This window comes from Ambystoma mexicanum, chromosome 13 (genome assembly GCF_040938575.1).
Source record: "Ambystoma mexicanum isolate Mex_15411 chromosome 13, UKY_AmexF1_1, whole genome shotgun sequence".
Classification (NCBI taxonomy): Eukaryota; Metazoa; Chordata; class Amphibia; order Caudata; family Ambystomatidae; genus Ambystoma; species Ambystoma mexicanum.
The window spans coordinates 807779399-807792587 of NC_090938.1; the positions used below are offsets into that span (position 1 = coordinate 807779399).

The window sequence follows — 13189 nt, forward strand, 5'->3', positions numbered from 1 at the left end:
CTCCCAATGTTTGTCAGGCCGTTTTCCCGGGCTCGAGGGCGTGCGGGATTTCGAGTGAGACCTATCCTTACCGGCTTGCTTTGAAGGCTCGGTAGGAGCATGACCTTGCTTTTCGAAGATTTTCAACATTTCCTTTCAGAAAGCTTACCATTCAGCTGGGGTCGATTTTTTTTTTTTTTTTTTGTGTGTGACAGGCATCCCTTTCAGGGGAGACGTCGGACGAAGAGGTTGTCGAAGGCGACCTCCGGTGACTTCTCTTCGACTTCTTCGAAGATGACGAAGAGTGGTGGGAGCCACTCCTACACCGAGAGCGCTTTTCCTTCTTCTTCCGAGGAGAGTCTCCTCTGAACTCATCGGTCGAAGGCCTAACATGTCACGGCTTAAGGGATTTGGGGATTTTCCCTACTTGGAGTTTCCCCTTCCGCTCCCTCAAGGCCTTTCCTGTGATGGACTGGCACTTGGTACAACTGGACGTGTTGTGGTCCTCCCCGAGGCACCACAAGCAGACAAGGTGCGGGTCAGTAAGAGACATCTTGGACCCGCAGTCTCTGCATTTTTTGAAGCCAGTCGTCGGTGTCCGTGGTGTCGAAGATGAAGACATATCGAAGAATTTTTCGAAGAATTTCTCGAAAGAAACTGCTCACAAAATGAAGCACGATGAATTTCGTTGTCAAAGCAAATGCTGTCGCAGAAAAATGGAACTGAGGCCAATGGGCGCCGCAGGGCTACATATGCTCTGTGAGGCCGTCGAGGGACATCGACACAACACCATTGACGCACAGCGCCCTCTGCCGAAAATGTTTTCCGAGGCAGTTGAAGCAGGACATGCATGTCAAAGATGAGGAATACGTTGGAGGACACAATCCATTTGAAAATTAATTTTGAAAAAAGATTCCCCCCAAGAGTAGCAAGGGGGGTGATAAGTAATCACAGCTGACAGAAGGGGAGGTGACAGCAACAATACACTTCCTGACCGGACGCATAGGTAAAAAAACAAACAGGAACAAAGGGTACGACTGGACTGTGTATTTATAGGAGTATGACCTGCACAAGAGCGGGGCTAGCCCAGCACAATCACCTCCTCAAATATGCCAACCAACATTAGATACTGGTCGAAGAAGAGAGAGTTCAAGGGTTCATCAAACATTAGCGAAGGGCAGCAGGTAAGTACAGGAAGCAATGATGTACGGCAGATAACCCCTTGAAAATCGCAAAACATCCAAAAACCATCAAAAAAGGGAAAATGTGATGGCAAATTTGCAAAAGTTTTATTTAAAAAATACAGTGACATGGAAAGGTAGGAGGTGCAGCTGTGGAAGCCAATGTCAAAGAGCAACCTAGAAGACAGGTGGGGTCTTCATGCATGGAAGCGTGTGGCACAGGGCAACTAGAAGACAGGTGGGGTCTTCATGCATGGAAGCGTGTGGCACAGGGCAACTAGAAGACAGGTGGGGTCTTCATGCATGGAAGCGTGTGGCACAGGGCAACTAGAAGACAGGTGGGGTCTTCATGCATGGAAGCGTGTGGCACAGGGCAACCTAGAAGACAGGTGGGGTCTTCATGCATGGAAGCGTGTGGCACAGGGCAACTAGAAGACAGGTGGGGTCTTCATGCATGGAAGCGTGTGGCACAGGGCAACCTAGAAGACAGGTGGGGTCTTCATGCATGGAAGCGTGTGGCACAGGGCAACTAGAAGACAGGTGGGGTCTTCATGCATGGAAGCGTGTGGCACAGGGCAACTAGAGGAAAGGTGGGGTCTTCATGCATGGAAGCATGTGGCACAGGGCAACTAGAAGACAGGTGGGGTCTTCATGCATGGAAGCATGTGGCACAGGGCAACTAGAAGACAAGTGGGGTCTTCATGCATGGAAGCATGTGGCACAGGGCAACCTAGAAGACAGGTAAGGTCTTCATGCATGGAAGCATGTGGCACAGGGCAACTAGAAGACAGGTGGGGTATTCATGCATGGAAGCATGTGGCACAGGGCAACTAGAAGACAGGTGGGGTCTTCATGCATGGAAGCATGTGGCACAGGGCAACCTAGAAGACAGGTGGGGTCTTCATGCATGGAAGCCAGTGGCACAGGGCAACTAGAAAACAGGTGGGGTCTTCATGCATGGAAGCCAGTGGCACAGGCCAACTAGAAGACACGTGGGGTCTTCATGCATGGAAGCCAGTGGCACAGGGCAACTAGCAGATAGGTAGGGTCTTCATGCATGGAAGCCAGTGGCACAGGGCAACTAGAAGACACGTGGGGTCTTCATGCATGGAAGCCATTGGCACAGGGCAACTAGCAGACAGGTGGGATCTTCATGCATGGAAGCCATTGGCACAGGGCAACTAGAAGACATGTGGGGTCTTCATGCATGGAAGCCAGTGGCACAGGGGAACTAGAAGACAGGTGGGGTCTTCATGCATGGAAGCCAGTGGCACAGGGCAACTAGCAGATAGGTAGGGTCTTCATGAATGGAAGCCAGTGGCACAGGGCAACCTAGAAGACACGCAGGGTCTTTATGCATGGAAGCCAGTGGCACAGGGCAAGTAGAGAGGACATGGGTAAGGAAACAGATGGTGGGCTCCATCTTTGAAACCCAGCGGCCCAGAAGCGTGAAAGCTGGGAAAGCTGAGAATGCTGCCGCTGACCTCTGTCCTACTTTCTTCTCCTCTCCAGATTCCAACCTGTCCACCCCACCATCGGAAGTGGCTGCCAATGTGCTGTGCGGACTGGGCCTGGCTGTGGGGATTGTTGGCATCATTGCGGGGACCATCCTTTGCATCAAGGCGGTGAGGCTCGGCAACGGGGCCGGCAGAGGACTCTGACAGCCGCATTCAGGTGAGTCTGTGTGACTGACGGGCAGAGTGCAGCCGAGAGGTGAGGGGAGGTACGAGTCATTGCTATAAAGGAGAGAAAAGGCTAGCCTGGCAGGGACTCCTTTACTCTGAGGGCAAGGGCACTGCCAGGACCTTGTTGCAGGAAGTAAAGCTGCGCGCTAGCTTTTGGGTGGGTGCTACTGCACATGCACATACTACAGACATGCAGGACACATCTTGGCAAAAACATTGGCGGTGGGGTGCTATTTGGACGACAATGCCCTGCTAGCAACGTGGAGCCGTCTATCATTGCGATTGGTCCAGAAATGGTACCATGTTCTGATGCAGAGACTTCCATTAAAAAGGGTTACAGGAGTTCATATTAAAGTGAGAAACAGTGCTCTAGTATAGATGACGAATTCTTAAGCGCTAATATAGTCTTAAGTACCAAGAAGGGGGCAGCCTTGGCCAGTATCGGCTCAAACCCTGGCAGGCCCGAGCGAAACAGGGCCTCAGCGTGGGCCCAGGTCTGATATCAGCCAAGTTCCCCCTTTATTGAGGTCGTTAATGCTAGTATAACCCTGGTGTTCCCTCCAGCAGACTAAACTTTATATTTTAAGGAAAATGGGCCCGCACCTATAGCACTAGCCCAATTTATTGTAGAAAACCTTCAAAACAAGATAACCGCTGAGTAAAATAGAAAAGGGTTATCGCTTCCTGTGTTACTGGCTACCAGCTGGGCAGGGCGAAGTGGGAGGTCTTAATGGGAGCAGCGGCTTGCAGGTAAGATGGCATGGGGTAGAGGGCTGGCAAACAGGGAGTGCAGGAGAGACTTGGGTGCAGGGAAATGAGAGGATGTGAGAAAAATGGCAGTCAGCTCACAATGGAACGCCTAGCCCCAAGGTACTAATAGTGACACTGGCCCCCAATTTCTTACTGATAAGTTCAAAATCTAGGACCCCCGGCAGAAATCAAGACCTGCAAAACATCTGAGTGGGCCCGGGGTCTAACTATGCATAGTCAAGACATGCGCTCCAGCCTTTTCTTGTGGAGGGTGGTACAGTTTAGAGCAACCTCTTGACGGCCACCTTTACTCCACATGGCCATTCCCATGGCGATGGTCCTGCTCCCTGTACCCTTCGCAGATGGGCCTATGGCTAAGAAGCCGGGTTGGCGGGTGATGCGTGCCCTCTGACCTTTTGGCATAACATCAGAGTATAGTAGGCAAGTTGAGAATTCCGGTAGTGTTCAAGTAAAGCAACAAACGTTATTATCCTACTACCCTACTGACAGTATGGCAGCCCTGCTGCTTAGTGCTGGTACTGTCCCATGAGAAGCAAAGCTGTCCAGCTTAGAGGCGCTAGCTCCTGTCTGATTCAAAGTATGGCAGCCTTCCACCCAAATGGCCTACATAAGAAGAAAGATCAAGTAATGAGCTAAACGATACCAGCAGCACGCAAGAAGGCAAACCTCAGAGAAGACAGCACAGTAATGTAAGATATATTGGATGATTTGACCAGGATCACTGTATCAACTTCTGGCAAATCCAGGATACAAACATGAACGCTTTTGTTCCATAGTCTTGAATTTGGATACTTATTCGCCTTTTGGACTAACAGTTTATGCCATCGTTGGAGGCGATTGCCTAGCTTTTACGACACCCCATCTGAACAAACCAATTTCTAGACCTTCACCATACGGATGATATGTTCGTTTTTATAGCAACCCCTATCTGGTGCAGGAACATTGCTGCTAGTAGCAGATGTTGTTCTGCAAAACCAAGTACATATGCAGGCAGGTTTATAAACTTCAGACATAGGAAAGGCTCAGCCAGCCTTGCTGGAATGTGATATTCTAGTTTTGCATATGAACACATATCTCTGCAATGGGTGCTTGACACACTGAGCTAACTCTGAACCATTGTGGCACTCAATTTATCAATATGCATTTCACCATTGCCTATTGGACATGATCAACATAACTCCCACAGGAAGGAAATAATGCTACAGGAGGTATTCCGTAAGAAACACACAAACTATGTATACCACAGTGAACACAGAAAGCAATACATGATGAATTGATCAAAGCAGAATGCACTTGCCAAAACAGAAAGGCAATGGGTTTAGAGCCTCAGCAGCACCACATAAAATATCCTGACATGTTCTATTTAAGTCTGGTGAACAATGGAATCTTACTTCTTCAGATCAGGCAGCTTTGTGGGGGCCGCCTTCAAGGTGGGGACCCTGGGCAAGTGCCCCTTTTGCCCTCCCATAAACCCCCCCCCACTTGAAAACTTAAGGAACAACAGGGGGCCACCATCCTCGCTATTCCCCATGTTATCTTACCATCTATAACCTTGCACCTCTTGTGCTCCCTTACTCTGCCAACCGGTCGTACAACCAAGTGTTCATCCTAATCTGCCATGCAGCTAGCATCCAAAATTACTCTCTTCCTCCTTTTAAGGAGAGCCATCTAAATATTGCTATTCTAGGCGAAGAGTCCTGTTGCAAAGCATTCGCTCCCACCCACACTTTTTTCGTTACAGACCCCAGACCGTGCCATCCATCACTTTGCACGAAATTACTGAAAACAAAGAACCATCCCATCGAAAAACGTACATGTTTACAAAGCAGGTGAGTGAACTCACGCGCTAAGAACGCGTAACCCGAGAAACAACCTGCCATAGAGCCAACAAATACGACCATAACCATTCCCGTGCCCATAGACATATCATTAGTTGTTACAACTTACAAATATATATGACTGCAAACAAACCACAAGGCAAATGCTTGCCCAGTAGCAGTAGAAGCCATGCCAAATTCATACAATGCCTTTCACTGCTTTATTACCCCACGTGTAACCCAAGTAAGTGTGTGTTCTGCACCCACATGCAGCTGAGATCAAGCAAAACCACCCGTTCTGTAGGCCTCTATGGCCCAGAGGCAACAGCCCACACCTCAACAATCACATTCCTCCGAGCACACACCTGACAATGTGGCAATAGAAATGGGACATATGCACATATCATAAATGCTCAGACTGATAATGGCCGACTACGGGTGTGGAAATGGCAGTATCTATATGTCACTTGTTGTTTACTGTGGGTTTGCATTTCACCAATGTATTGCGTGACTTTCATGTTTCCCAAATGTATTTTCCACCTTGCTCTGCATATGACTGTATATAAGTGGATTCCTGCTTTTATCATTCCCACGCAGACATACTCCTCCTTCAAATGCCTTGTCTACAGTCTTTCTCTCTCTCCTGGCCTCTGTCTTACTGTGGCTACTCTCTACCAGCCCCCCTGGCCAGATCACTTCATTTCTCTCTGAGTGGGCGGACTTCTCCTCCTCCCTCCTGGCCTCTACCACTCAACTCCTCCTTCTTGGTGACCTCAACATCCATCTAGACTCTCCCTTATCCTCCTCTGTACTCTTCCGTGACCTCTGTGATTCCATCTCCCTTTCTATCCTCCCCTCTGGTCTGACTCACTCTGCAGGGCGCACACTTGATGTCTTGATCTCCTCTGACCTCCCCCTCTCCATCCCTCTGACCACTCTACTGGAGTGATCACTCCCTCCTCTCCTCCCATCTCACACTCTCTACCCCCCAGGCCAAGCCAACCCCAACACTACCACCTACCTTCTCGGACATCCGGCCCATGAAGTGTGTGTCAATTGAGTCTTTCGCCGTCCCCTTCTACGCCCCCCCCCCCTCTCCAGCTCTGGCTGACTCACATCCTGACAGAGCCCTATCTCTGATCAACTCTTCCATTTCCGATACTCTGAAATCTCTTGCCCCTGTCATGAGGATCCATTTGAAGTCCAAAGCCAAGTGCAATTCCTGGTATGACTCGGACCTAGCTACACTTAAACATAAGTGTAGGACGGCTGAGAGGAAATGGAGGGCTTCCTGTTCATCCTCTGTCAAACTGGCCTGTTACCTGCTACAAAGGCAATACCGACTCTCTGTCCTCACCAAGAAGAGAGTCCACATTCAAGCTTGTGTCTCTGCGGCTTCTAACTCGGCCGAACTCTTTAAAATCTGCAAGGAGCTTATTGCCAGGGGGGAGACCCAGTCAGTCTGCATACACAACACACACATATACAATTGAAAGATTGATGGGGAATATTTTACCGGCCCCGAGATTCGTCCCTCCTATTGGACTTGCAAATGTTTCTGGACTAAAGAATCTCGTTGCCTTTATGCTGTATCCCACAGACGGGAAGAAGAACACAATTGGATATATATACCCACAAATTAACAAGGGGTGTCCTGGGAGTCCCTCTGCCAGACATTAGTCCTGGTTACGAGAGACTTACCCAGAGTCTTTAGCTCACTATCTTTCACAGAGAAGAAATATCCCAAACATATCAGTCTTTCTCCTGCCTTGGGGCAGTCCAGCACCGAAATGCTAGGCAATTCTCCTCTGAACAAAAGTACCAACAGAAACCCCAGACACGTGTTTCGGTCTGGTTGGACCTCATCAGTAGGGTGGATCTGTGCCTCTCTAAGAATAGTGAGCAAGGGGTCCACGTCTGGATTCCCCTAGTAACTTAGGGTGAGACCCAAAGTTACTTAAATATGCAAATTAACAAGGGGTGTCCTGGTTGTCCCTCTGCCAGACATTAGTCCTGGTTACGAGAGACTTACCCAGAGTCTTTAGCTCACTATCTTTCACAGAGAAGAAATATCCCAAACATATCAGTCTTTGTCCTGCCCTGGGGCAGTCTAGCACCAAAATGCTAGGCAATTCTCCTCTGAACAAGAGTACCAACAGAAACCCCAGACACGCCTTTCGGTCTGGTTGGACCTCATCAGTAGGGTGGATCTGTGCCTCTCTAAGAATAGTGAGCAAGGGGTCCACGTCTGGATTCCCCTAGTAACTTAGGGTGAGACCCAAAGTTACTTAAATATGCAAATTAACAAGGGGTGTCCTGTGAGTCCCTCTGCCAGACATTAGTCCTGGTTACGAGAGACTTACCCAGAGTCTTTAGCTCACTATCTTTCACAGAGAAGAAATATCCCAAACATATCAGTCTGTCCTGCCCTGGGGCAGTCCAGCACCGAAATGCTAGGCAATTCTCTGAACAAGAGTACCAACAGAAATCCCAGACACGTGTTTCGGTCTGGTTGGACCTCATCAGTAGGGTGGATCTGTGCCTCTCTAAGAATAGTGAGCAAGGGGTCCACGTCTGGATTCCCCTAGTAACTTAGGGTGAGACCCAAAGTTACTTAAATATACAAATTAACAAGGGGTGTCCTGGTTGTCCCTCTGCCAGACATTAGTCCTGGTTACGAGAGACTTACCCAGAGTCTTTAGCTCACTATCTTTCACAGAGAAGAAATATCCCATACATATCAGTCTTTGTCCTGCCCTGGGGCAGTCCAGCACCGAAATGCTAGGCAATTCTCCTCTGAACAAGAGTACCAACAGAAACCCCAGACACGTGTTTCGGTCTGGTTGGACCTCATCAGTAGGGTGGATCTGTGCCTCTCTAAGAATAGTGAGCAAGGGGTCCACGTCTGGATTCCCCTAGTAACTTAGGGTGAGACCCAAAGTTACTTAAATATGCAAATTAACAAGGGGTGTCCTGGGAGTCCCTCTGCCAGACATTAGTCCTGGTTACGAGAGACTTACCCAGAGTCTTTAGCTCACTATCTTTCACAGAGAAGAAATATCCCAAACATATCAGTCTTTGTCCTGCCCTGGGGCAGTCCAGCACCGAAATGCTAGGCAATTCTCCTCTGAACAAGAGTACCAACAAAAACCCCAGACACGTGTTTCGGTCTGGTTGGACCTCATCAGTAGGGTGGATCTGTGCCTTTCTAAGAATAGTGAGCAAGGGGTCCGCGTCTGGATTCCCCTAGTGACTTAGGGTGAGACCCAAGGTTACTTAAATATGCAAATTAACAAGGGGAGCCCTTGCTCACTATTCTTAGAGAGGCACAGCTACACCCTACTGTTGAGGTTCAACCAGACCGAAACACGTTTCTGGGGTTGCTGTTGGTACTCTTGTTAAGAGGAGAATTGCCTAGTATTTCGGTGCTGGACTGCCCCAGGGCAGGACAAAGACTGATATGTTTGGGATATTTCTTCTCTGTGAAAGATAGTGAGCTAAAGACTCTGGGTAAGGCTCTTGCAACCAGGACTCATGTCTGGCAGAGAGTCTCCCAGGACCCCCCTTGTTATTTGCATATATATACCCACACCCATTTCTAAAATTTCACTCAACCACTAGAAAGATTTATCAATACAAAAATGATTTTATTAAGACAATGGGCCTCATTACGAGTCCGGCGTTAACCGAGGCGGTAAAACCGCCTGGTTAACGCCGGACTCATATTACCATTCTGCCTCCGTGATTCCCGGAATTACCGGGGCATTACAACCCCGGTTTTCCGGGAATCACGGAGGCGGAATGGTGTAAATCCCCATTCCCATTGAGTCCTATGGGGATCATGGAAACACCGGCAGCATCTCGTAATGCTGCCGGCGTTTCCTCGTCCGCCTGCAGGCGGGAGGTGTTAAACCCGCCAGGTCAGACCTGGCGGGAACATCACCTCCCGCCTGTTTACCGCCACCGTTATTTCCGGACCGCCTGGGTTGTAATGAGGCCCAATGTGTTAAAAATATATTAAACAGTCATTGATAAAAAACACACTATGCAGACTGTAAGCTGCCTAAAATTCATACCTCTGTTCTATAAACTCACAAAGTGCAGTAGTGCTTCCTTTCAAACGATACACCTTGCATTCACTTGCTGACTCATACTCTGTTCATCATACACTGTTATTCATACAACTGTCGAATACAAAAAAGAGAAAGCTCTCAGGCTATGAGTTGCTCCCTCCAGACTCTTAGTGTCCGGATTAGGCGAATCCTTGCTGTACAAGGTTCTAATTAACTTAATAATGTATTAATCAATGTTGCCTAACAGTTTAGCAACAGCAACGCCCTCCACCGGGTCTGTTGACTGCCGGTCCAAAACTGTGGCCCTGTCTTGGGTCTCCCTCAGGCCTCCCACTTCCACATGGGCACCGCTTTGTCTTAGCATTTCACTGGTGCCGTGCTCACCGTGAGGTGCGCTAAAAGCCCAGTGGCTCTCCATGGCCTAGGGGCTGTGTGCTCTCCTTTAAAAACCACCACCAGTCCTTCCGCCCTCAACCGGCAATGCCGTCTCGAAAGGTAACCCCTGCCAGGCCATCCTCGGTAAACATACGAACGTAAAACCCCCAGCCCGCAGCCATCTCATATCTCCAACATCGCCCCATTCCTCTATCGCAGTGTGGAAACAGAAAAATTGATATGAGGCCGGGAAGCCCAAAAGGAAACACACCAACACAGGTTACAAAGGACATACAAAGCACTTTATTTCAAAGTTACAAAGTTACCAAAAGTCAATTGACATACGGATAGCTATTCGGCCCTCAGAGTAACAGAACGAACCATCAACGGTAGTTCGCCGTGTTAGTGTGAGAGAGCGAACATTGGGATACTTGGGTTTTTATTCTTTTTGTCCGGCATTGGCCAACCCTCTCGCAAGTTAACCATTCTTGGAACCAAACCTAGGGTTCGTAGCCAGGTCAATCCCATAATATATGCAATTTGATCAGTTCCGCTGATACAGTTGTTCATTTACACATGGGTCAGAGAGAGGACAAGGTCTTAATTCGCGACCCTAACAAGTGGCCTGCGGACATATTATTTATTCACGTGTGCGGAGGTCACAACGGCCAGAACCCCACTCGAAATGTCATTCGGCCTCCATGTTGTTGTTCAGGGTGACTTCCACACTGCAAGAGTACCTAAAATGGCGGCTTAATCCAAGATGGCGATTTGCACAATACATTAAGGTCAGGACCTTGCCGCGGAACCTATGTACACAATGTTTTTTAGACAGCTTGGCGTAGGCCAACATACATTTAAACAATGCGATTAGAGGTACAATATTATTTCGATTTCCACAGACCCTCCTTTTGGCCTATGCCAAGTGCTAAACATCATCTCTAAGGTACTAACTATAAATACCCCGGGTAACAATATTCCTAAATAACAAGTCCCTTGCCAATCCTTGGGCAACCAGGGAAATGCTAAACTACCACAGACAAAATAAACGGGTCCACCTACCTACAGAGGCCTATTTTCCCCAGTCAAATTTACAATATTTTTACAAGTTTCAAAATCTCCCATTGGCCTAGTGCCATTTCTCTGTACACAGAAGGGAACCGAGTCAGGACTATGATTCACAGAATAAGAAGGAGGCATGGCATCCTTATTGCCTATCGGAGCCATTTTAAAGGAAATCAGAGTTTGAAAAGGGAGAGATAGTTTGTCAGACGGCCTAATAGAAGCAACGTTAGGTTTACTTCTATTTGCGAAAAGCGAGCATCCCAGGGGAGTCAATTCACGTCTCTCGAAATCATTTAAATTAGTCCCATCGAAGTTCCCTGAGATGCTATCATTCCATCGGCCAAAGAATAGTGCTCTAAGAGAGGCATAGCAAGAAGTCGTTAAAGGTAGAGGATGTATATACCATCCCAGTCCCTTGTTCCCATGTTGCGGTAAGTGAGTACAAATCCAACAATTGCTCTTATTAAAAATGGCATGAGTAGCATTCATCACTATCATCAGAGTGTTATTATAATACTCTTGTCTATGTTGGGAGTCTCTAGGGGACAGAGTGTGAAGGTGTACAGAGGGAGTCAAAACAGTTGGTACGATCTTGGTCGGTAATAAAGGTTTCAAAGGATAGATTTCTTCGAAATACCAAAGTCCTACAGCAGCAATGGCAAAAATAACAATAATCAAAATGAAAGCTCAACAGTACGTTTTCGGGGCCCAGGCACATTGTTCATTGTTCGATTTGGTCACCCCCTTATCTAAAAGTCCAGTGCGGGGAGCAGCGGTGAAGGTGGCAGGTATCGTAGTTCCTTGATCGACAGCCCCAATGTTCGTTGCTGGCGACACTACGGTCGCGTGATTTCTTAGTCCTTCCCAACCCTAGCCAGCAGAATCCCCTTTTTGTTCAACAAAACAAAACAATTTTCCGATCACTTCCCTTTCCAGTTGCACGACACTCGTGCCGTAGTTCTATTTCCGTGGTCGAAGGTTGTACCTGATGGTACCCAAATTTGTCTGATCCAAAAGCAAAGTGTCGTCACTTCCTGAGGGAAGCGACGTGTCGGTGGCGACGGAAGTCGCAGAGCTCGAAACAGTGTTTTCCGAAAGTGATTTATCAAGAGAGTGCGGAGACGAAATGGACTGTTCCCCAAGCTCCTCAGGCTCAGAGAAATTCTCCGACGCACTCACAGCGCTGTTTGCTACTCCAGGATCAGAGACTGTAGCATCAGCGAGGGGTTCTGCTTTTTCTGTAGCGTGTGGCGTCGGGTGAGGAAGTTTCTTGACGTGCGTCGCGTGAATCCAATTCTTCTTTCCAGCCACCCGCACTGCTGTCCTGGTGACCAACAGCACCTGGTAGGGTCCACGCCAGCGAGGCGCAAGACAGGAAGACCTCTCGTAGGCCTTTACAAGGACCCAACTACCGGGCTGCATATCGTGTCCTGGGCCCGTGAACCGTACAGGTAAAGCAGCATTCACCTGGTGGTAAATGAAATACAGATTTTTAGTTAACTGGTTACAGTAATCCACAAGCAATACATTTTCCACCTCCCTCAGGGCTTTAGGTTTTGGGAGACCCCAGATATTAGCAGGTCTCCCCATTACCACCTCGAATGGAGAAAGCCCAGTTCTAGTTTGAGGTGTGGTACGCATAGCTAACAACACAATAGGCAAAGCATCTGGCCATTTTAGTTTGGTATCAGCACATGTTTTTGCAAGTTTATTCTTTAGAATACCGTTGTGTCTTTCCACCAACCCAGCACTTTGAGGATGTCTAGCTGAATGAAATCGTTTCTCAATGCCTAGGGCGGCACAAATTTGCAAAATTACTGCTGCGATAAAATGGGGACCATTATCCGACCAAATTATCCTCGGGAGCCCAAATCGAGGAAAGAATTATTTTACCATAATCTTTGCAGTAGTCATGGCGGTAGCATCTTTGACGGGGAAAGCCTCGACCCATTTACTAAAAGCACAAATAATGACAAGAACATATTTCAGATTATTACATCGCTCCATTTCAATATAATCGAAGTGAATGATCTCAAAAGGGACAGAGGGGGGCCCAAAACTCCCCCTTGAAGTCACTGTCCCTTTACCCACGTTGTGCTGTAGGCAGATCATGCAGTTCTGGACATGCCTCTTTGCAGTTTCCAGAATTTTGTCATTCACCCAAACCTGTTGTAACATCTTCGTAATCTGCTGGGCACACACATGCGTAGGACCGTGTGCCATCGTAACCATTGCCAATACAT

At 48.1% G+C, this 13189-nt stretch overlaps 1 protein-coding gene across 1 annotated transcript in view; it reads left to right on the forward strand.

Annotated features, from left to right (window-relative positions):
- Positions 1-13189, forward strand: part of LOC138522036 (H-2 class II histocompatibility antigen, E-U alpha chain-like) — a 267014-nt gene that overhangs the window by 240846 nt on the left and 12979 nt on the right. The window contains exon 4 of the mRNA XM_069635258.1: positions 2673-2834. Within this exon, the coding sequence (XP_069491359.1) occupies positions 2673-2821 (149 nt within the window). The 3' untranslated portion in view covers positions 2822-2834. The remainder of the gene's footprint in view (positions 1-2672; positions 2835-13189) is intronic.